The sequence below is a fragment of the Monodelphis domestica genome, chromosome 4 (assembly GCF_027887165.1).
Source record: "Monodelphis domestica isolate mMonDom1 chromosome 4, mMonDom1.pri, whole genome shotgun sequence".
Taxonomy (NCBI): domain Eukaryota; kingdom Metazoa; phylum Chordata; class Mammalia; order Didelphimorphia; family Didelphidae; genus Monodelphis; species Monodelphis domestica.
The window spans coordinates 25,866,648-25,892,158 of NC_077230.1; the positions used below are offsets into that span (position 1 = coordinate 25,866,648).

Genomic DNA, 25,511 nt, shown 5'->3' on the forward strand with positions numbered 1-25,511 from the left:
TGTGAACCAATCCAATCATTTTAGAGAACAATTTAGAATTATGCCCAAAGAATTATAAAACTACATATACGTTTTGACCCAGAAATATCACTATTAAGTTTATTTCCTGAGATGATTAGGAAAAAAGGAAAAGAACCTACATGCTCTAAAATATTTTTAGCAGCTCTCTTTGTGGTGGCAAAGAACTGGAAATTGAAGGGATGTCTGTCATCTGGGGAATGGCTAACAAGTTGTTGGAATACTACTATGCCTAAGAAATGACTTGAACAGGTTGACAACAACAACAACAACAATGGAAGATCTACATGAAGTTATGAAGAATGCAACAAGCAGAACCAAGAGAACATTATATACAGCAACCAGAAATATTGTTTGGAGAATAACTTGTCTATGTCAACCTCTAGGGATAGTACTGAAAAATAGAAATAAGTGAGACTTAGTTTTATATAGACATATATCTTTTTGTCAAATGTTGCCTTTTCTAATGGGAGAGAGTAATGAGAAAGGGAGGGAGTTACCTAGGTATTGCCATGTAACAAATAAAAAACCATCTAAAGAAAAAAGTCATATGGGAAGAATAGTGAAGTTTTGAGGGAGTCTCCATGCCACGGGGATCACCCAAACCTGCACAGTCTTATGTGGTATGAGTCCTACTTGTCCTTACCTTGCCGGGCATGTAAAAAAGTTCCGGGTTTCTAAAGAGGGAGAAGGCACAAGTTGTGGAAGGAAGCATCATTATATGTGTTCTACAAAGGTCAATACAGTCTAAAGTTTATGTAAAGACCAATTTCAGAGTTCCGGTCAAGATGGTGGCTTAGAGAGAGCTAAAGTTCAAAGAGCTAAAGCTCTCTGGAAACTCCTTCCGTACCGATCTCAAACTGTATGCTCCTAGGACACCGAAATTCAAAACAAACAACAGGATAGATCCAGGGAACCCTCCTCCTAGACCTGGATCAAAAGGTATGGCTCCCCAAAAGCCAGAACCTGAGATAACTCAGATCTAAGGGATAGGCAGAAGGAAGGTCCCAGGACCCATCCCCCCCCCAACCCAGAGCGCTGAGTCTAAGGCAGCAGCAGGAACCTAAGAGCCAGCAAAAAGACCCCAGGGCCGGCTATTCTGAAGGCTGCACCCTGAAAACAACCTTAGCCAGTCGCGGGGGCACCCAGACAGCAGGGAAACAGAGAGAGACAGAGGGGAGCCTGTAGCCCCCTGGCTGGATCCTTCCGTCGAGTCTAAGGGAAGGTCCCTGCTTTAAGACACACTCAATCCAACCCAACTAAAGTTAATCCTATCAGGAGCCCTCAGAGCTCTGGGAAGCCTTGGCCCCTCCCCTTCAGAGTGCAGGCCTCTCTGGCCCACAAAGGCTCTGAGATACCTTGGGGGCAGTGCAAAGCCAGGCTCAGAGTGTGGGAGTAAGGCAACGAAGAAGCATCGGGAGGGAACTGAGAGCAGTAACACCCACGAACAGACAATTTGCCTGGGGCTAAAGCCTCTGAACACCAGACAGAGATAAGAAAAGCTAGACCTCCCCAGTCAGATAGAGATGGCAAACAGCACAGAAAAGCCTCAACACTCCAAGAAAAACAAGAAAAAGGGGGAGACTTTGGACACATTTTATGGAGCAAAAATACAAAATACAGAGGAGATAGAAGAGGAAACACAAGCATATGCTCCGAAACCTTCCAAAGGAAATGGAAACTCTCCACAAACCCATGAAGAATTTGAATCGGAAATGATCAAAAAGATGGAAGCCTTCTGGGAGGAAAAGTGGGAAATAATGTAAAAGAAATTCACAGATCTACAAAACCAGTTTGGCCAAACTGAAAAGGAAAACCAGGCTTTAAAAGTCAGAATCAGCCAACTGGAAGAAAACGAGCAAGAAGTAATAAAGCAAAGCCTAAAGACCAAGAAATTAGAAGAGAAAATAAAATATCTCACCAACAAGGTCATAGACTTGGAAAATAGAGGAAGAGACAATTTAAGAATAATTGGACTACCAGAAAAGCCAGAAGTAAACAGCAAACTCGACATCGTAATACAAGAGATAATCAAAGAAAATTGCCCAGAGATTCTAGAACAAGGGGGCAATACAGCCACTGAAAGAGCTCACAGAACACCCTCTACACTAAATCCCCAAAAGACAACTCCCAGGAATGTAATTGCCAAATTCCAAAGCCTTCAAGCAAAAGAAAAAATCTTACAAGAAGCCAGAAAAAGACAATTTAGATATAAAGGAATGCCAATCAGGGTCACAGAAGACCTTGGAAGTTCCACTCTGAATGACCATAAGGCATGGAACATGATCTTCAGAAAGGCGAGAGCTGGGCCTTCAACCAAGAACCAGCTACCCATCAATACTGACTATATACTTCCAAGGGAAAGTATGGGCATTCAACAAAATAGAAGATTTCCAAGTTTTTGCAAAGAAAAGACCAGAGCTCTGTGAAAAGTTCAATATCGAAAAACAAAGAGCATGGAATACCTGAAAAGGTAAATATGAAGAAAAGGGAAAAGGAGAAAAATTTTATCTTTTTCTTTTATTCAAACTCTCTTCTATAAGGACTATATTTATATCATTCTATGTATATTAATATGTGGGGAAAATGTAATATGTAAATAGGGGGAAAAGAAAGACCAAATAGAATAATCTTTCTCACACAAAGATTCACACGGGAAGGGGAGGGGAAGAAAACTCCTATAAGAAGGAGAGGAAGAGAGTTTTAACTTAAATCTTACTCTCAGGGAAATCAACTTTGAGAGGGAAGAACATCCAGATCCATTGGGATCTTGAATTCTATCTTACCCAACAAGGGTAGGGAGAAGGGAAAACCAAGGGGGGAAGGGGGAAAGGGAACATAAAAAAGGGAGGGAAGAAGAGGGGGGAAAGGGGAGGGAACAAAAAGGAAGGGGCTAGAAAGGGAAATATATCAAGGGCGGGTATAAGGGGGACTGATTTAAAATAAATCACTGGATTAAAAAGTTAGAGCTGAAGAAGAAAGGTTAGAATTAGGGAAGGATATCAAAATGCCAGGGAGTCCACAAGTAACAATCATAACTTTGAATGTGAATGGAATGAACTCATCCATAAAATGTAGACAAATAGCAGAATGGATTAGAATCCAAAACCCTACCATATGTTGTCTCCAAGAAACACACATGAGGCGGGTAGACACCCAAAAGGTCAGAATTAAAGGATGGAGTAAGACCTTCTGGACCTCAACTGACAGAAAGAAGGCAGGAGTGGCAATCATGATATCTGATAAAGCCAAAGCAAAAATAGACCTGATTAAAAGGGATAGGGAAGGTAATTACATTCTGTTAAAAGGGACTTTAGATAATGAGGAAATATCACTAATCAACATATATGCACCAAATAATATAGCACCCAATTTTCTAATGGAGAAACTAGGAGAATTGAAGGAAGAAATAGACAGTAAAACCATATTAGTGGGAGACTTGAACCAACCATTATCAAATTTAGATAAATCAAATCAAAAAATAAATAAGAAAGAGGTAAAAGAAGTGAATGAAATCTTAGAAAAATTAGAATTAAAAGACATATGGAGAAAAATAAATAGGGACAAAAAAGGAATACACCTTCTTCTCAGCACCACATGGCACATTCACAAAGATTGACCATACACTAGGTCACAGAAACATGGCATACAAATGCAAAAAAGCAGAAATAATGAATGCAGCCTTCTCAGATCACAAGGCAATAAAAATAATGATTAGTAATGGTACATGGAAAACCAAATCAAAAACTAATTGGAAATTAAACAATATGATACTCTAAAATCATTTAGTTAGAGAAGAAATCATAGAAACAATTAATAATTTCATCAAGGAAAATGACAATGGTGAGACATTCTTTCAAACCTTTTGGGATGCAGCCAAAGCAGTAATCAGAGGTAAATTCATATCCCGGAGTGCATATATTAACAAACTAGGGAGAGTAGAGATCAATCAATTGGAAATGCAAATGAAAAAACTCGAAAGCGATCAAATTAAAACCCCCCAGCAGAAAACCAAACTAGAAATCCTAAAAATTAAGGGAGAAATTAATAAAATTGAAAGTGATAGAACTATTGATTTAATAAATAAGACAAGAAGCTGGTACTTTGAAAAAACAAACAAAATAGACAAAGTACTGGTCAATCTAATTAAAAAAAGGAAAGAAGAAAAGCAAATTAACAGCATCAAAGATGAAAAGGGGGACATCACCTCCAACGAGGAGGAAATTAAGGCAATCATTAAAAATTACTTTGCCCAATTACATGGCAATAAATATACCAACCTAGGTGATATGGATGAATATATACAAAATTACAAACTGCCTACACTAACAGAAGAAGAAATAGAATTCTTAAATAATCCCATATCAGAAAATGAAATCCAACAGGACATCAAAGAATTCCCTAAGAAAAAATCCCCAGGGCCCGACGGATTTACAAGTGAATTCTATCAAACATTCAGAGAACAGTTAATCCCAATACTATACAAACTATTTGACATAATAAGCAAAGAGGGAGTTCTACCAAATTCCTTTTATGACACAAACATGGTACTGATTCCAAAACCAGGTAGGTCAAAAACAGAGAAAGAAAATTATAGACCAATCTCCCTAATGAATATAGATGCAAAAATCTTAAATAGGATACTAGCAAAAAGACTCCAGCAAGTGATCAGAAGGGTCATCCACCATGATCAAGTAGGATTTATACCAGGGATGCAGAGCTCGTTCAATATTAGGAAAACCATCCACATAATTGACCACATCAACAAGCAAAGCAACAAGAACCACATGATTATCTCAATAGATGCAGAAAAAGCCTTTGATAAAATACAACATCCATTCCTATTAAAAACACTAGAAAGCATAGGAATAGAAGGATCATTCCTAAAAATAATAAACAGTATATATCTAAAACCATCAGCTAATATCATCTGCAATGGGGATAAACTAGATGCATTCCCAGCAAGATCAGGAGTGAAACAAGGATGCCCATTATCACCTCTATTGTCTGACATTGTACTAGAAACACTAGCAGTAGCAATTAGAGAAGAAAAAGAAATTGAAGGCATCAAAATAGGCAAGGAGGAGACCAAGTTATCACTCTTTGCAGATGACATGATGGTCTACTTAAAGAATCCTAGAGATTCAACCAAAAAGCTAATTGAAATAATCAATAACTTTAGCAAAGTTGCAGGATACAAAATAAACCCGCATAAGTCATCAGCATTTCTATATATCTCCAACACAGCTCAGCAGCAAAAACTAGAAAGAGAAATCCCATTCAAAATCACCCTAGATAAAATAAAATACTTAGGAATCTATCTCCCCAGACAAAAACAGGAACTATATGAACACAACTACAAAACACTCTCCACACAACTCACACTAGACTTGAGCAATTTGAAAAACATCAACTGCTCATGGATAGGACGAGCCAATATAATAAAAATGAACATCCTACCCAAACTTATTTATCTATTTAGTGCCATACCCATTAACCTCCCCAAAAATTTCTTTACTGATTTAGAAAAAACCATAACAAAGTTCATTTGTAACAAAGGATCAAGGATATCCAGGGAAATAATGAACAAAAAAACACAAATGAGGGGCGCCTTGCAGTCCCAGACCTCAAACTATATTACAAAGCAGCAGTCATTAAAACAATTTGGTACTGGCTAAGAAACAGAAAGGAAGATCAGTGGAATAGACTGGGGGAAAGCGACCTCAGGAAGACAGTATACGATAAACCCAAAGATCCCAGCTTTTGGGACAAAAATCCACTATTCGATAAAAACTGCTGGGAAAATTGGAAGACAGTGTGGGAGAGACTAGGAATAGATCAACACCTCACACCCTACACCAAGATAAATTCAAAATGGGTGAATGACTTAAACATAAAGAAGGAAACCATAAGTAAATTTGGTAAACACAGAATAGTATACATGTCAGACCTTTGGGAGGGGAAAGACTTTAAAACCAAGCAAGACATAGAAAGAATCACAAAATGTAAAATAAATAATTTTGACTACATCAAATTAAAAAGCTTTTGTACAAACAAAACCAATGTAACTAAAATCAGAAGGAAAACAACAAATTGGGAAAAAATCTTCATAGAAACCTCTGACAAAGGTTTAATTACTCATATTTATAAAGAGCTAAATCAATTGTACAAAAAACCAAGCTATTCTCCAATTGATAATGTGGCAAGGGACATGGATAGGCAGTTCTCAGATAAAGAAATCAAAACTATTAACAAGCACATGAAGAAGTGTTCTACATCTCTTATAATCAGAGAGATGCAAATCAAAACAACTCTGAGGTATCACCTCACACCCAGCAGATTGGCTAACATGACAGCAAAGGAAAGTAATGAATGCTGGAGGGGATGTGGCAAAATAGGGACATTAATTCATTGCTGGTGGAGCTGTGAACTGATCCAACCATTCTGGAGGGCAATTTGGAACTATGCCCAAAGGGCGACAAAAGAATGTCTGCCCTATGATCCAGCCATAGCACTGCTGGGTCTGTACCCCAAAGAGATAATGGACACAAAGACTTGTACAAAAATATTCATAGCTGCGCTCTTTGTGGTGGCCAAAAATTGGAGAATGAGGGGATGCCCTTCAATTGGGGAATGGCTGAGCAAATTGTGGTATATGTTGGTGATGGAGTACTATTGTGCTAAAAGGAATAATAAAGTGGAGGAGTTCCATGGAGACTGGAACGACCTCCAGGAAGTGATGCAGAGCGAGAGGAGCAGAACCAGGAGAACATTGTACACAGAGACTGATACACTGTGGTATAATCGAACGTAATGGACTTCTCCATTGCTGGTGGTGTAATGTCCCTGAACAATCTGCAAGGATCTAGGAGAAAAAACACTATCCACAAGCAGAGGACAAACTGTGGGAGTAGAAACACTGAGGAAAAGCAACTGCCTGACTACAATGGCTGAGAGGACATGACAGAGGAGAGACTCTAAAGGAAACCCTAATGCAAATACTAACAACATGGCAATGGGTTCGAATCAAGAACACATGTGATACCCAGTGGAATCATGCGTTGGCTATGGGGGATGGGGGGGAGGAAAAGAAAATGATCTTTGTCTTTAATGAATAATGCTTGGAAATGATCAAATAAAATATTATTTTAAAAAAAGACCAATTTCAAGTTTTTATAGTCTATATTCTGATCATCCAAAAATGTTATCTCACATTTAGGAAGGAAGTAAACAAGCATTTATTAAGTAACTGGCATTGCCAGGCAATGTGCTAAGTGTTTTAAAGATCCTTTGTCATTTGAACCAGGTAACAACTCTGGGAGGGAGGTGTGAGGAAACTGAGGCAAAGACTAAATGACTTACTCAGGGTCACACAAGCAAGTAAGTGGCTGAGGGAGATTTGAACTCAGGTCTCCCTGATTCCTGTCTAGTACTTTATGCTTCATAACTTGGGATTAAATGTAATGTTGACTCATTTCATGTTCTGTTTTTATGGAAACAATTGAGTAACCTACATTAGGTAGGTTATGACTGAATTGGCTTTTAAGGTATGCCTGGCAGCTGAGGCATGATATGAAGCATACCATGATTCCAGCAGGTAACTTGATCCTTTGAGTTACCTTTTTAAACAATTAAATAATTTTAATAATTAAAAATATAGTGTTTTCTATCTTTGCAGCACCTTTGTAAGTGTTTAATAAGTGCATGTTAAGTAGGCTTTTGGAAGGTAGGTGGAGAAGTGATGGCAGAATGCCCATAAGATGACACACTATATAAAAACAAAACCACAGGCTTGCCATAGGTACTTTTAACTTCCTCTTTCTTGTTCTTTCTTCTGTACAATAAGGAAATAAACGCTGAGGAACTTACATACAATATTCCTTTAAAATTTTTTTCTCTTTAAACCCTTACTGTCTGTCTTAGAATCAATATTAAATTTCAATTCTAAGGCAGCCTCTAAGGGCCAAGCATTTGGGGTTAAGTGACTTGTCCAGGGTCACAGAGCTAAGAAGTATCTAAGAATAGATTTAAACCCAGGTCCTCCTGACTTGAGGTTAGGCACTCTATCAGTTGTGTTCCCTGGCTGCTCCAACACAATGTCCTTTTGAAAAGATTAAAATCGATCATATAATATTTTCTTATTGATCCTATTAACAAATAATTCGTTTGTCCTATATTGCTTTTGTCCTGTAACTGCTTAGGTCATGGTTCTTTGTTTCTAAACTTAGTTCAGAATTCATTTGGCTCATAATGGGTTAAGTTTAGAAATCCAGCCCTCCTACCTTAGGGAATTTTGCTAACCTTGAGGACTATGTGAGAAAGAGATGGGGCTGGACCTCATGACTTCAGCTACTAAGCAATCCTTCAAGGATATCTGGTTTGCTGTCCAAAAGACTGGATTGCTATCTCACACCTGGTCTCCAATAAAAAGCACTTCTTATTCTCATGAGAGAAGGAGCTGGGGGATGAGGGGACATTGCTAGCCCCAATTACCACATTTCCAACCAATCATGTTGTTCTTTCACCTCAGCTCTGTAACCTATCATTTTGTTCTCAATCCCATTGCGTCCTCTACCCTGCTCTGTGCTTTGTTCTGTTTGGAGTCTTTGGCATGTATGGAGGTAAGCCACTGACCCATTTATTGATAGGTATCACATCTCTGCTAATAAATGCAATTTTATGGGGAGATCTGCCTCAGTTTACACTTTTGTTAAAATTCTACTGTAACAGTTCCTAGAAACAGCAAATGACATAATAAAAAGAATGTGATTCATTCTTAGTTTATGCATCCAAAGCAAACTATTCATGTTCTCAAAGCTCTTAGAGGTATGACCTCAAATTTTACAAATTGGCAAGATTAAAGGGCAGTGAATGCAGGACTAGGGATGAGAAGTTCAAATCTACACTTAATCATTTTGTGCCTCATTTTCCTTATCTGCAAAAAGGAAGATTGATTAAGGTCTTTCCCAGCTTTAAATCCTATGATTCCAAAAAACCTACCAGATGCCATACAGCAGGCAGACTAAAGACTGTAGTTAGTTCAGAATTCAAGCTTCTTACAGGGCCTATTTCTTTGGATCACAGTATCATTGTCACTTAGCAGATGTTTAGTACAAAGTAGACACTTAAATACCTGACGTTTGGTTGAGTAAAGTGGTAAGAATATGATGTACATTTGATCCCTATATATGGGGGAGTCATCTTGAGGATGTTCCCTGTCCACAGATGGTAATCTCAACCACGGTTGTCCATATGGATAATGGAAATTGGCCACGAGAGAAGTAAACTTAAAAAGTGCTTTGCATCATTGGGATAGAGCAGAATTCCATTAGTGCAAAGCCCACCACTAGGTACAGGGAAAATAACTCAATCTCTATGTGATCTCTGTCTCCTCTGAAGTTCATAAGTATTTTGTGCTTCTCTTGTTATACTTTCATTTTTTTTTGAGTACTATAATTATGTGTACAACTCATATCTCCTACTAGATTGTCAGTGGGAGGACTCAAACCTAGATCTGCCTTATTTCCAGACCAGTGTTCTAAATATTATGTCACAATGCCTCTTTTCTTAATTAGGGCTACTAATATTTGTCTAAGGATTTATAATTTATAGAGGTTGCAAGCATTATAACATTCATTTTAGAAATATGGAAAAGAATTTACCTGAAGTCACACAACTAATCAGGGAATGAACCAGGACTCACATCCATGTCTTCCTAATTTTAAGCTCACTAGCCAATCCTGCCTTTCTGAGGGCAGGAACCACGATGTGTTTTTAAATTTTGTTCATAATAGGGTCTTGAATTCAGTAAATGCTTGATAAACTGATAATTAATCCTTCCTTCATCTAGCTACTCCTAAGGGAGAAGAAGAATAGGAGCAGCAGCAGGCTTCAGGTGAATTTCTGTTTAATCATGGAAAGTTTTTTTTAATTTAATAAATTAATTAATTTAGAATATTTTTCCATGGTTATATGATTCATATAAGCCTCTTTCCCTCCCCTCCTAACTACCCCCTCCCAGAGCCAACGAGAAATTCCACTGGGTTTTACATGTATCATTGATCAAAACCTATTTACATATTATCAATATTTGCAACAGAGTGATCATTTAAAGTCTAGATCCCCAATCATATCCCCACTGAACCATGTGATCAATCATATGTATCTCTTCTGCATTTCTACTCCCACAGTTCTTCCTCTGTATGTGGATAGTGTTCTTTCTCAGAAGTTCAGGTGAATTTTTAAAAAGTAGTAGAGACTTTTATCATAATCATAATCTCAGATAACAGATAATTTTATTAAAAAATTACAACAATGTAAAAGCATACTATAACTTTTTGTATGTAGCCCCAGCAGTGAGGGAAAAATGTTTAAACACTCTCATCAATAAAGAGGGAAAGAGTAGATTGGTCAATTGAATATGTAATTATTAAAATAATGTAGCAACCAACAAAAACCGTTAACTAAACATGGAAATAGAAATCCTGGAAATTAAAGAAGGGTAAAATGGGAAAAAAACTGTTGAATGGACAAAATGTGGAGATTTTTGGAGAAATATGAATAAAATAGATAAACTATTAGATATCAAATAAAAAAGAGAGCAACACCAAAATTTCAATATGCAAATGAAAAAGATAAACCTAAAATAAATTAAAAGGAATATGGGATATTAGAAATAATTTTGCCCAATGATATGCCACCAAAAATCACTTAAATGAAGTGAATTCAATCAAATATTTGAATATTCATATAACACAGCAAATATAGTTGGATTATATCTTTCCCTATTTTTGTAAGCCATTTATGTAAAATTAGAGTTAATTGTTTTTTGAATATTTGATTGAATTCCATTATAAATCCCTCTGGCCCTACGCTGTTGTTTCTCCCACCTTTTATATATTCCCTTATGTCCTGACATTTTCATTTACTCAATTTGAGTTGATTAAATTCCTTATTTCTTCTGATAACAAGGGTATTTAATATTTTGGTAAACATTCATCAGTGTTACTTGATTACATAAAATTGAAAAGGTTTGGAACAACAACAGCAACAACAAAATAATGCATTTAAAATGAGAAGGAAAATAATTATCTAGGGTAAATCTTTGCAACAAATTTCTCTGATAAAATTTCTATGTTATCTATAAAAAGATATGTTTCAAATTTACAAAAATGAGACATTCTTCAATAAATGAACAGGCAATTTTCAAGAGAAAAATCTAAGCTTTCCACAGCCATATGAAAAAATGCTCAAACTCACCAATAATAAAGAATATGCAAATTAAAATAACTGTGGTCCTACCTTAAGCCTATCAGACTGTCAAAGATAATGAAAGAAGAATATTGCTTTTGTTGGAGACGCTTTGAAGGACAGAAATACTAATGCTCTCATAGAGGAGCTATGAAGTAGCCTAACATTTTGGAAAGCAATTTTGAAATATAACCATAAATTCCCTAAATATAGTAAATCCATTGATCTTATGATACAATTACTAGGCATATAACTCAGAGATAAAGAAAGAGAGAAATAACTCAATCAAGTCGAAATTAAGTACTTATAAAGCATTTCCTACTTGCTAGGCACCAGGCTAAATATTAGATAAAGAAATACAGAGAGAAATCCAGGCCCTGTCTAATGACTGGACACAACACATAAGAGGAAGCTGACAAGTGAGGTCAGGTGGGGAGGTTTAGAAGTTAACTGGCACTGACATAGAACCAATAAGGACGAGCCTGGGGGTGAATGGAGACAAGGCTAGTCTGGGCGCTGTAGTAAAGAATTAGAAATAAAGTAGATATCCATCAGTTGGGGTTTAGCTCAACAAATTATATATGAAAAATGAGGACAGGAATTTATATGATCACATATATTGCTCATCTATATCATAAATATGTCATATGTTAGATCATTGATCATCTATCATCTATATGTATATATATATGAATTACATGGGAATATAATGGTACATTATTATATTGTAAGGCATGAGGAAAAGGACAGATCCAGAGAAACCTGCAAAGACCTTTATGAATTGCTGAAGAGCTGAGCAAAATGAGTCAAGCCAGGAGTTTTGTGTAATGACCACAATAACGTAAAAAAAAAATTCATTTGAAAAACTTGAGAAGTCAATTCAATGCAACGATCAGTCATGACTCCAGGAGAGTGATGATGAAGCATGCCGACCACTTATTGTTGGAGAGGTTATAGACGGAGGCACAGAATTTAATATTTTCAGACATGGCCAATACAACAAAATTTTGTTTTGCTTGACTCTATCTATAGGTTACAAGGTAAAGCTTCTATTTGCGTTTAGGGGGATGGAGTAGTTGTGTTGCCTCCAGCTCCCCTTCTCCCATAAAAAGAGCATCAAAGAAACATTTAAAAACACACAAAATAGAGTAGAAGGAAGTTCAGGGACGGTCACAGGCAAGTAGGGGAAGGTCGGTATTTCTATGTTAAAACCAAGCTTTCTGTATCACATTTCAGGTTTTCACATGCAACATCCTTTTTTTTTTCTCTTCTCTGAATGTGATGTTTCTGTTTGTTAATAAAGTATATGAACTTGTTCACAATAATTGTTTATAACCAATTTGTACCCTGTCTATTGTTGTTATTCAGTCACTTCAGTCATATCTTACTCTTGGCAAAGATACTGGAAGGGTTTGTGCCATTTCCTTCTCCAGCTCATTGTACAGATGATTGAGATAAATAGAGTGAAGTGACTTGTCTAGGGTCACACAGATAGTAAATATCTGAGGTTACATTTGAACTCAGGTCCTCCATACTCCAAGCCCAATGAGACTCTATCCACAATGCCCTCAAGTGTTTATTCACCTTATAAAACATGATACATTTTTAAAAAATGAAGATTTGAGCATGTAGCAAAACTTACCTGAAGACAGAGAGACCCCAGAGATAGCTATAGAAGGCGTTCCTGAAGCCCTTCTCTGATGCCTCTTTGTTAAACTTTCAGGGATACTTTCACTGGCAGCCACCGCCATGACATTTTCTAAACCATGATCCTATCAAAGGCATTTTAAAAAGAGGGTGGAATGTTAAAAAGTAAGTTGGAAGGGACATCCTGGCTCAGATCATGATGAGGAGATAATGAGGCAGACCAAATTTTACAAGATTTAGCCGTCACCCTAAAGCAATGGTACGTTTGACCCTGCTTGGTCAACTCTGACAGCTTTTTATGACCTCTAAGATCAAGTACAAAACCACCTGGCATTGGAAGACCTTTAAACCCAGCCTTCTTCTCTCACGTTCTTTCTCCTCTCTTAACTCCCCCACCTTTTCAGGTGCTGCTGGACCCGGCAATACGAGTGTCCTTGCTGTTCCTCAAACAAGACACTCCATCTGTGGGCTCCAGGCATTTTTACCTGCTTGTCCCTCACGTCTAGAACACACTCCCTCCTTAGCTCTGCCTACTGACTTCCCTGGCTTCCTTTAGGTCTCTGACAGCTAAAATCTCAGCCTGCTTCCCCGGACGCTAGTACTTTCTTCTCTAATGACAGTCTTCCATTTATCCTGTATGTAGCTTCTTTCGCCAATCTAGTACCATGTTATTTACATGCTATGTCATTTCACCTCTCCCCCCCGCCCCTTAGACTGTGAGGTCCTCGAAGGCAGGAGCTTGTCTTTTGCCATTCTTTGCATCCCCAGCTCTTAGCATGTTGTCTGGCCTAGAGGATCTCTTGTTTGGGGAAAATGAAATCAAAATAATCTCTCCAAATTCCCTTTTTTCATCCTTTACATCAGATTTCATCTCCTGAGGATTCTCAGCTCTAGATTATCTACATCCATACCAGGGTAAGGGCAATTGAAACATAATTTTGTTTGGTTTTGAAATGCAGGGACATCCCTCCGCCCTCCACCACCTCCCCAACCCCAATCCCCTAGCCTGACCCCCAAACCTCTGCTGCTTTCTGACAAATAGCAGAGGACCCAGGGAAAGTGAAAAGGTAACGAGGAGGAATAAGTCCTCGGGAACGGAGGAAGAAGAATCCCACTTGAATGGAGATTATGAAAAATAACAAAACCTGATTATATCAACAATTATGCCCAGCAAGTGTAGCAGCACAGCCTGGCCCTACTCACTCTGCTGCTAGCTGAGCTCATACTGCGGGTACTTGGGGCTGGTGACCTCTGCATCCGAGGCATGGTGCCATTGCTCTGGTTTTTCAGGCTCCCAAGGGTAGCCTCCTGGTCACTGATGTCTGGTGAGACATTTCCCCTGAAAAAAAAAAGTAAGAAAAACCCACTTTTTTATATAGAAAAGGATCAGCTACAATAGCACACATAAGCAATTCTGAAATAGAGTTGATCCCATACTAAGAACCCATTAGCCGCTATTGAAATGAATGAGTATTTCTCTAAAGACAACAAAGATTCTCCAGATGCCCTTATTTGCCCATAGTGCTACCAGGATCAAATATGATCCATTCTCACTCCAAAGAGATCAATCTAATAATTTCCTCAACGTAACACACACACATAAAGGAAGGCGAATCCTCTCTGTCTCTGTTATGACACATAATTGGGTAGACTGTCCATTGGATCAGCTTAAGAATACATATATCATAGATCTGGGGTCTTTCATCCGGGATCCATGGATCCCCAAGAGGCTCAGAGCTAGATTTCAGGGGACCCATAAACTTGGGTGGGAAAAGTTAGATTTTTATTCCAATATTATTATTGTAATAATGTGTTTGATTTTAAACATGTAAAAACATCATTCCAAGAAATGGTCCATTGTCTTGATTGGATTGTTGAAGGAGTCACAACACAAAAAGAAGGTAAAGAATTTTTGTTCCTGATACTTCAAAAAGACAATGAGTTGGACCTCAGATTGAATACAAGGAAGAGAGAGCAAAACAGTGAAGTATCTTCAATACCTCCAGACTTTCCTCTAACAAAGAAGTCCATTATCTTAGCTCTAGAATCACAGAATGGGAGAACTGAAAGGGACCTAAGTGGTAATTTAAGATTATTATTATTAACAACATTAATACAATACATAATTAAATTATATCATAGCATTTTTGTTGTCAATTGACCTTCAATTGCATCTAAACTGATCAAAAGAGGACAAAATACAGATATATAGAGTTTTTTGTAGAGTTACATTCAACTCAGCAGGGATATAGATTAGAAAGAGGAAGAGGGAAAAATAGATTCAGGGAGGGATTAGTCATAAGCAAAGCAAATTCTAATCTCAAAGAGATAATTGTGAAGATTATAAATAAAATAAAATATGACAACTTTTGAAATAAATTGGGAGAAAATAATAGACAGAAGAAAATATATAAGAGAATAGGATGAAGAAAAAGAATGAATTATTACTATTACTTTGACTATTATGACAACAATTATATATTTCTATATTTTATCATTAGTTCTCTATAACCATAGATGGTTATATATTATTATATGTACTAGTTTTTATATATGATATAAACAAATTTTCAGTATATAAAACTTAAAGTAGGTTTCCTATATTTCTCAATAATATTAATTCTAAATCACCACTGAGGATATATAAATACAAATATACAAATTATGCATTTTATCAGTTAATTCTAATTTTAACTTTAAATCATCATTGAGAAACAAACACATGTATTTATATCTTAGTGAAATTTAAAATTAAAATTAAAATTATTATTAACAAAAACATAAATTAGTCACATTGTTATAGATATATTTGCACGTGTACATGTGTATACATGTATACACATGAACACACAATATACATATGTAAAGCTATCCATGGTTCCAAAGAATCATTATTAGCTTGGCATGACCTCTGTTTGAGGAAGACATATAGCGATTCTACATGTACACAAATGATGAAACACAGCAGTCTAAGAAGAAGATGGGAGTGAAGGTAGAGAGATGGACAAGAATTGTAAAACATGATTAAGCATGAAGGTGAAGGCATGGGTGAACTGTGATCTTTACTAATGGACTTCAGATATACATCATTTGTCAACAGGATGGCAGCCTCATTAATATATTATATATGCCTTCTCTACTTTTTCAAAAGAGTCAGTTTATTGATATGGTCAGTATTCATGATGTGAAAATACTCATAGTCATTAATATACCTTTAATAGTCTTTAAAAACCTAATTTAAAAAATATGTTTTGCTTAAATTTGGTGCTTTTAAGATATTCATGATTAAGGACAAGCACATTGATTTGCTTGCCAGCTCTGGGAGGGAGGGAGGAAAAGAAGAGAGACAATTTGGATCATATAACTTCAAAAAACATGTAAAAATTTTTTATTATATGTAACTGGTAAAATAAAATATCTAAAATAAATTCTAAAATAATTAATTAAATAGACTTTAAAAAAAAAAGAAGGGGCAGACTTTCAAGATAGCATGCAAGTAATTCCAAGATCCAAATTTATATGGAATAGAACTTCCTCCCTAAGGCATTTTAAGGCCTATTGGTAAGTTCTTTTTCTCTCTCTTTTTTTAAATAAAAAAATCTTTCCCTTATTTATTTACATGCTGACACAGTTTTAAATAATAATTTCCTTCATTTTGCAATTGATGTATTCTCTCTAACCAACAGTTTTCCTCTCCCTAAGATGGTAGGTAATATGAGTTTGCAATCATGTATTATCATGCAATACATGTTGTCATATTTATCATGTTGTGAAAAAAGACATTTTGCTTACACTAAAGAAAAATTCAAGGAGTTATTAAACTTACATGCTTCAAAAAAAACACAATAAAAGGGACCATTGACTTTGGAGGAAATATTCTTTAGGTGCAAGCAATGAGGTCAGTTTAGAATGTCAAAGTGGATTATTATAGCTTTTAAGACATTCAGGAGCCTACAGTCAGGAGGATTTAAGTGGAAGGTAGAGTAGTTACTAACTCTCTAGTTAAGTACGTAATTAATACCTTGACTATTGGCCAAAAACAATAAAAATCTGGCCCAAGGCCTTTCTTTGGGGAGAGTTGGCACAATAACCAGGACCTGAAAAATATAAAAAGGATCTAAGAGCAACAAGGAAGTGAGGAAGAAAAAGATTTAGTATAGACCTCAGGAGATCTCAACCTAGGGTCAGTGAACTTGTTTATATATGTATATAGCATGTATACACACACACACACACACATATATATGTATATATATATATATATATATAGATCAGCATTATTAGCATCTTCTATAATCTCATATTCTAAAGAGTCCATAGGTTCTACCACGAGACTTTCAAAGAGCAGGTTCCCTGCCTTCCTTTAAGACTCAACTAGAATCTCGTCTTTTATAGGAAACCCATCCCAGCCCCTCTTAATTCTAGTGCTTTCCTTCTGTTAATTATTTCCTACTTATCTTGCATATGGTTTGCTTTATAGATATTTCATTGGATGTTACTTTCCCCTATAGACTATAAACTCCCTGAAGACTAACATCTTGCTCTTTTTGGTATCCTTAGTGCTTTTAGCCCAATGTCTAGCACATGGAAGATTTGTTGATTTTTATTGATTGATTGAAGGAACCTATGACTTGAAAAGTGTTAAGAAACTGTTCCAGACATAAAGGAAAACAAATATTTATATAAGAAAATTTATAGATTATAAAATAAGTAGTGATAGGTGTAGTTATTTTGTGCTTGGGAGTTAGTATTCCTTTTTAGCCTCTACTATGGACTTTTACATTATTTGTAAAAAAAAAAAAGAAATGGTTACTTAACATATGATCTTTTCTGTTTCTTTCTCCCTTCTGTTCAGCTCTTTCCCTTTTTCTTCCTTCTTTTCCCTTCCATTCCTTTCCCTCTCTTTTTCATTTCTTCTCTCCTTCCTTTCCTTTCCTTTCCAACTCACCTGGACTGAAAGAACTACTTGTGTCAGGTCCCATTCTGATAGCCATAGGACCTTTTGCCAACTTCAGCTTCAACTTGGGTGAGATTTTCCTCTATTTAGACTAACCAATGCTCCATCCCCTCCTGGAAGTTCACCATATTGATGTTGGACAGTGGGGTTGGAAGGTGGAGTAGTGATGGGGACACTAGCCTGGCTTAGCCCACTGAAGTAGCTCAGGACTCCCAAGATCTATAGATCTTCCAGTCCCAGCCTTCTTACAGTAGGGATGTGTAGTCAGCATGCCCAGCTGTTTTCTAAATTAACAATTTATTTGTTTTTGTAAAATATAAAGAAGTGTAGGTGAGCAGATCATGCTATGTTCCCAAGTACCTCAGTTATTCTTTTCTGCTCTATACAAGTCCCTAGGTACTACAGATTTCCAGGCACCAGCTATCTGAAGTACAGGGGAAAGTCCTGGGGGAGTGAATTCATGCACTATTCATCCTTTTAAGTGAATGACAAATATGTTAAAATTATATTATAGAATAAGACTAATAGAGAATCAGTAATGATACTCTATTAGTAATCTATTCTACTCTATTAGTAATACTCTATCAGTAATCTATAGTCTTAGAATTAGACATTTTAGTTAGTGAAGAAAACACATTTGCTATACGAACTAGCCAATAGTTATAGCCTTTATCCCAAATTAAATAAAATACAGTCATGCTGGCTCTGTTTCAGTGATCTCAGGCTTTATGAGATGCCTTCTTGTCTATGGCATATTCAATTCCAGGTGCTGTGTTTTCTCGGAATTTATGAGTTTCCCTACATGGATGGCAGCAATCCCACATTAATGGGAAAATCATTTCACTTCTTTGTAAAAAAAAATGGATAGAACTTTTGATAATGGGAATGGATCTGATAAACTCAACTTTGCATTAAGAATTGATTTTTAAACCTTTTTATTCTACCCAAACTATGCATAATGATAAAGGCTAGAGATAGTCTAGGATAGCAGAAAAGGTCACCAAAGGATTAGAGGTGAGACTGCTTAGATTCAGAATGAGACCTGGCTTTAGCGCTGGTCTGACTAGTGAAGTCTGGGATGTCCTGTTCAGAGGAAGCAAAACCAATTCTGAATGCTTCAGGGGGGCTGTAAACATTGGACTTGAGCTTCCTGTTGTGCAATGAACAATTATTGGGTATAATTCAGAAGAGGGAAGAGGGAAGAAAAAAATTAATCAGGCAAATTAGGACAGCTCACTCATAACACATTCATTATTGAGTCACATGATAGAGAAGGTAATGAGAAAAACAGAAAAGGGAGCAATCTAGTCTCTGTAAGCAAAGTGATTTTTAAAAAAATGTAAAGTATTTTAACAATTAATTTAAAATTTTCCCTTTACAACATAAATATTAAGTGTGGGTTTGCATGTGTGTGTGTGTGTGTGTGTGTGTGTGTGTGTGAACAATGGTACAATGGATAAAGCATCAGACCTGAAGTCAGGAAAACCTCTGGGCAAGTCACTTAATTCTATTTGCCTCAGTTTCCTTATCTATAAAATGCGCTGGAGAAGAAAATGATAAACCACACTAGTATGTTTGAGAAGAAAACCCCAAATGGAGACACAAAGAGTTGACATGATTGAAATGCCTTAACAAAAACATATGTGTATATATACATACACACACACACACACACACACACACACACACACACACACATATATATGTGTGTATGCATATATTTCCAATTGCTTCTTTGTGACAATTAGTGATAACGCATTTGAAATACATTTCTGAGTGGTTGCCTAAACAAAATTCAAAGAGATGGTAATGGAGAGCGTAGATTTTGGAAATGGAGATCACAGTTTGAATTTTTTTCTCTGCTACATTTGAGCCATATAAATGTAGCATTAGGTCTAGAGTCAGAGACTTGGTTCAAATCCCACATCAAGGATTTTAGGTTTAGAGTTTGAAGGGACTTCAGAGACCATTGAGATTACTATCCTTATTGTAGAGATGAGGAAACTGAGTAAGAATCAGAAAAATGAAATGACTTCAATCTACTGGCTCCTTCCCAATTACCTACAAACACATCTATGTCTCCTCCATTCTCAAAAAACCCTCGCTTGATTCTTTCTAACTCTCATCCTCTATGTCTTCTCCCTTTGGGGGCTGAAATGTTTGAGGATTGTCTATAATAGGTGTCTCCACTGCCTTCTCTCTCACTCTCTTCCAAGTCTGACTTCTTATTTCATTCTACAGAAACTACTCTTTCCAAAGTTACCTCTTACGGTAACCTGATCAAAGTTATCTCTTAAGGACCAAAAATGTTGGCTTGTCAATTTTCATCCTTCTTTGTCACTACTTAACTTCTCATTCATACTCTCTTCTTTCTAGGTTTTCAGAGCATCATTTTCTTCTGGTTCTCCTCCTATCTCATTGCTCCTTTCTCAGTCTCTTTTGTTCGGTCTTTACTCAGTTTAATCTTATTAATTAAAGGTTAGCCTGATACCTCTTCTCTTCTGCCTCTATACTTTTTCACTTGGTGATCTCATCAGCTCCCATGGCTCAGCTATCTTCTCTATGCTGATGATTCTAAAATCTACTTATTTTGAATCCTAACCTCTCTTCTGAATGCCATTTTCTCATCTATAATTGCCTATTGGACATCTTAAATTCGATGTCTTATAGATGAGATATCTACTCAATATGTCCAAAACTCAACTCATTATTCCTTCCCCCCAAAAAAACTCTTTTCCCTTACAAACTTCCCTATTGTTCTCTAGGGCATGGCTATAACCCCAGGTTCCCAGCCTCCCAGTTTAGATATCATCCTCAACTCTTCACTATCTCTCATGCCCAATATACAATTTGTTTCTAAGATCTGTTGATTATTGTCTCTTATACATGCCCTCCTCTCTCCTCTGACATTGCTTACATTCTGGTCCAGACTCTCATCATCTCAGACCTAGGCTGGTCTTCCTCCACTCTAGCATATCCTCTTCTTAGCTGTCAAAGTGATCTTCCTAAAGTTCAGATCTGGCCAGGTCCCCTCACACTAAACAAAGTCCAATGGCAAATGCAAAATCCTCTATTTGACATTTAGAACCCTTTGTTATTTATGTCCTATACTTTCTCAGGCTTCTTGAATCTTCCCACATCCCCTTTTCATGTACTCTTCAATCTAGGAAATTTTGATTTCTTGCTAGTCCTCAAACAAAATACTTCATATCTCCAGACTCCAGGCATTTTCTCTGGTTGTTCTTCATGTCTAGAATATTCTCCTCCATCATTTCTATATTCTGGTTTCCCTGGCTTCCTTCAAGTCACAGCTAAAATTCCACCTTCTACAGGAAGCCTTTCCCAATTCCTCTTAATTCTAGTACCTTCCCTTTATTTATTTCCAATTTATCTTATATGTAGCTTGTTTGTGTGTTGTTGTTTGCAGGTTGTCTCTTTCATTAGAGTATGAGCTCTTTGAGAGCAGAGGCTGTGTTTTGCCTTTCTTTGAATCCCTGGTGTTTTGCACAGTGCCTAGAAAAAAAGTATGTGCTTAATAAATGTTTATGGACTGACTTGCCCAAGTTCACAGTAGTTATTGAGTGTCAGATACCATTATTTGAACTCAAATCTCATGATTATATAGTTAATTCTGTGTAACCTTGGACAAACTAATTTGTCTATAAAATGAGGGCTGGGCAGATTAGATGACTTTGAAGGTCCCTATAAATCTGTCCTCCATGATTGCAGAAGGTGCATCATTGTTCTGGGTCTCTGATTCTTAAAATAACAGGGTTGTACAAGAAAACATCTAAAATACTTTCTAACTTTATAGATTTCAGTAACAGAACTGATAAATGAAAATCAACTTTCTCAGTAAACAAACATAATAAATGTTGGAAATTTGACTCAGAGATTAAATTTCATACCTTTATCAATTTAGGGTAAGCTTGGGAATCAAACTATCCACATTTATTATGTTTATTTACTGAAAGAATTGATGAGAGCTTAAATTTCATTCCTTTATCAATTTAGGGTCATGTTGGGAATCAAATAGCTTATGCCATCATTGAGGGTATCAGTAAAGAAGTAAAGTACAAAAATCATTTGAGGACAGACCAAATAGATCACGGCTTACTAAAGTTTGAAATTTTGTGAGAATTAAGAAAATGTGACCCCAAGATACACTGCAAGCACATGTTCTTGGAAAAATAGAATCAATAAAATTATTTGATTCTGACCGCAAACCTTCAATTGAAAAACAAAGAAAAACCCTACAATCTCTGTGAAATGCAATACAATAAAATGAGGTAAGCCTATATACATACATAAACACACAGGTATGTGTTTAGTATTATGATGAGAGAAATAAATATACAAACACTACCAAAAAGTCTTTCCAGGACAGATATTTCATGATATTCTTTTTCTTTTCTTCCCCGATTAAAAAATATTCTCACATCATTTATCATGGAAACCTCTGAGTACATTAAAATCATCTTAAAACTGTCTTTCCCTCCAAAACTAATGATCTCATCTCAACATTCTGTAGGGGGAAAAAAGCTGGTAGGAGGAAATACCAAGCCTTTCGCTAACACCCTTAAATAGTTTGCTGGTTCCTTGAGCTCTGCAGCTGATAAAATACAAGAAGCAAACCCAGCCAAGTGGATAATAGAAGCAGTGGTGTGAACAATGTGGTTGTCAGGTTGGGGGATGCAGCCTGTCCTCCTGCTAAGCAAAAGCTGAGCAAGCTGAGCTTCAAAAAACAGAGCCCAGTTCTAAGCCACTTTTCACAAGAACCATCAACCTTTAAAACTTTCTTTTAAACTGTTTTTGCATGTAATTGGGGAAAAATATAAAAAAGAGAATGTAAAAAAAATTAAATAGTGCACTCTATCACACTTTTTTTATACTTTGCTGTCTCCTTTTATAGGTTAATCATTAAAATGTATATCAGATTCATGATGAAAAAGACTATCCACCACCACAGAAGAAATTGGAGTCTGAATAGAGATTGTAGCATAGTATTTTTTACTTTACTTCCTTCATGAGTTTTTTTTTTTTGCATAAGCAACTTATCTCTTATTTCTCAACATGATGAACATAGAAATATGCACTGCATGATAGCATATGTATAACCTATATCATATTATTTGCTGTCTCAGGAAGTACAGGGGAGAGTAAAGGAAAGAAAAAACACAGATCTCAAGATGTTATAAAATGACTATTAAAAATTTATGTAGGGGCAGTTAGGTGACTCAGTGCATTGAGAACCAGGGCTAGAGATAGAGGGTCCTGAGTTCAAAACCAGCTTCCTATTCATGTGACCCTGGGCAAGTCATTTAACCCCTATTGCCTAGCCCTTGCCAATCTTTTGCCTTGGAACCAATACTTAGTATCTATTCTAAGACAAAAGATAAGGGTTTAAGAGAAAATTGTATCTACCATGTGATTTGGAAAAGAAAAATATAATAACATTTAAATGTATACCTAGGTATTTCATTCACAGGGCCACTAACAGGTTATAGTTGAGTTTTTTTTACAAGTGTATCTTTTTTTGTGATTACAAAAAAACTCTTACTGTTCAGTAAGAGTTAGGTTCGCATTACTGGCATATGCATGTCCCTAGAAATGTAAATTCCAAGGCTGTGTTTCTTCGGCTATAACACTAGGTCACGCAAAGGCTTTTTTTTGTTTGTTTGTTTATTTCTTTCCTTCTTCCCAATTACATGTAGAAACAATTTCTGACAATTGTTTTCTTATATTTTGTGCTATAAATTCGCTTTCTCATGAAGACAGTAAATAGTCTGATGTGAATTAAATACCAGTAAAGCAAAAGTTTATAATCTTCTCTGTCTCTTTTCCTGGATACTTATCTTTTTAAAAAATATATTATAATGTAGTTAATTATCCTGGACTTTGTCTTTAGTTCATATCTCTTCTCTCTATATACTCCCTCCCTTGGCAATTTCATTTGCTTCTGTGGCTTCAACTACCACCTCTTTAGAAATTCATCTCCAATCAATCTTTCTAGCATTAAATTCTTTTCTGAACTTCAGATCCATATCTTTTATTGCTGTAGGCAATTATCTGACTATCCCAATGATTCTTCAGACTCAACATGTCCAAAACCAAACTTTTAACCTCAAAATCTGATCCATAACTCTGATTTCCTTAATCTTTATTTATCTGTGATACTACCATTTACCTAAGTCTAGTCTCCTTTGTTCCAAACCTTGGGCTTGTTTCTCCCACTTTTCTCTCTTTCACATGTTTTGAGTCAGTTATTAAGTGTTTTTCTATTTTACCATTCCTATATTTCTCACATCTGTTCCATTTGATTTCTGCTCTACCACCCTAGAAAAGGTACTATAACGTGAAGACCCTGGGAACAAGGGTTGTTTTTCCTGAGTAGCTATATTCCCAACATGTAGCACAAGGCCTGGTACATAGTAGGAGCTTATTATTAATTATTTTCAACAATCATCAAATTATTAATTATTGATTATTAATAATTAGTATAATTGTTTATTAATTTCTAGTACTCAGTTGCATGGTCTCCTAAGAGGCATGAACATCTTTGCTTTCTTTCCCTTGTCTCAAATCCATTATCAGAATAATTTTTCTTATATGTAGTTGGCCACATCAGTCCTCTGTTCAATAATCCTCAGTGGCAGTACAGTGTGGCATATGGATAAGATGATGTTGATTAAATTTCTTCTACTTACCACCTTCTCTGAGCTTTCTTTATATATTGAGTGCCAAATGCATAATCTGAATACAAGTCTTCTGACCTTGGTGACCCTGGGCAAGCCAGTTTCTTCTCTAAAGTGGACTGGTGGATTAAATGGCTCCAAAGGTCTCTCTAATCTATGCTCTATAGATTCCTTTGCATGAGGAGGGATTTAGATGAGGTGGTCTCCAAAGTCCCTCCTAGAATAAAATCTTTCCTATTCTAGTCCGTCCTAAATGCCACATTCCTTTGCCTGTCATCCAATGCCCTTCACCATACACTATCCAGTTTTATTCTACATTACCTGTTTTATTCTACATTACCTGCCCCCATTACAGACACACACCAATAAAAAAGCCAAAAATATTAGTATTTGTCTCAAGAATATTACTCTCCTGTATTTGTCTGCCTTCATTTCTCTACTCAGCTATAGTCTTTGCCTACAGTGTCTTCCTTCCATTTCTTTATCTAAGCTCCTATCTGTTCCTTACAACTCAACTCAGATGCCTAGAAGATTTTACTAACCCCTTCCCTCCTGCCAAAAAAACACCTTCTGATTTGCACTTCACACATCATTTAGCTTTGTGTTCTTGTCAGGTAATACTGTCTATAATCATTCTCTCTGTTGGTGCTTTCTCCCTCTCAATAGGCAATAAATTCTGTGAAGGCAGGAACCACATCATATTTAAGCTATACATCTTTTAGTACCCAGTAGAGTATTATGTATTCAACTGGCACTTAAAGGTTGACTAAACGAATAATGAAAACCTTAATTCTGACTCTTCCAGCAAAGTGACTGCCTTAGCATTAGCCAGCTGACTGATGAGTCTCTTCCTTTTTCAAAAAAATCCTTCTAGAACAGCATCTGGGATGGAATGAGGTAGAGGGCAGGAATATTGGACCCCAAGTGGTTTGACAGAGGAAATA

The 25,511-nt window shown here is 36.4% G+C and overlaps 1 protein-coding gene across 5 annotated transcripts in view; it reads right to left on the bottom strand.

Annotated features, from left to right (window-relative positions):
* SYTL5 (synaptotagmin like 5) overlaps nt 1-25,511 on the bottom strand; it is a 301,635-nt gene that overhangs the window by 42,650 nt on the left and 233,474 nt on the right. For all 5 annotated transcript variants that reach the window (XM_056826259.1, XM_056826257.1, XM_001379061.4 and 2 more), the window contains 2 exons: nt 14,119-14,254; nt 12,911-13,040 (listed from right to left, as the gene is read on the bottom strand). In XM_056826259.1, coding sequence (XP_056682237.1) covers nt 12,911-13,040; nt 14,119-14,254 — 266 coding nt within the window. The remainder of the gene's footprint in view (nt 1-12,910; nt 13,041-14,118; nt 14,255-25,511) is intronic.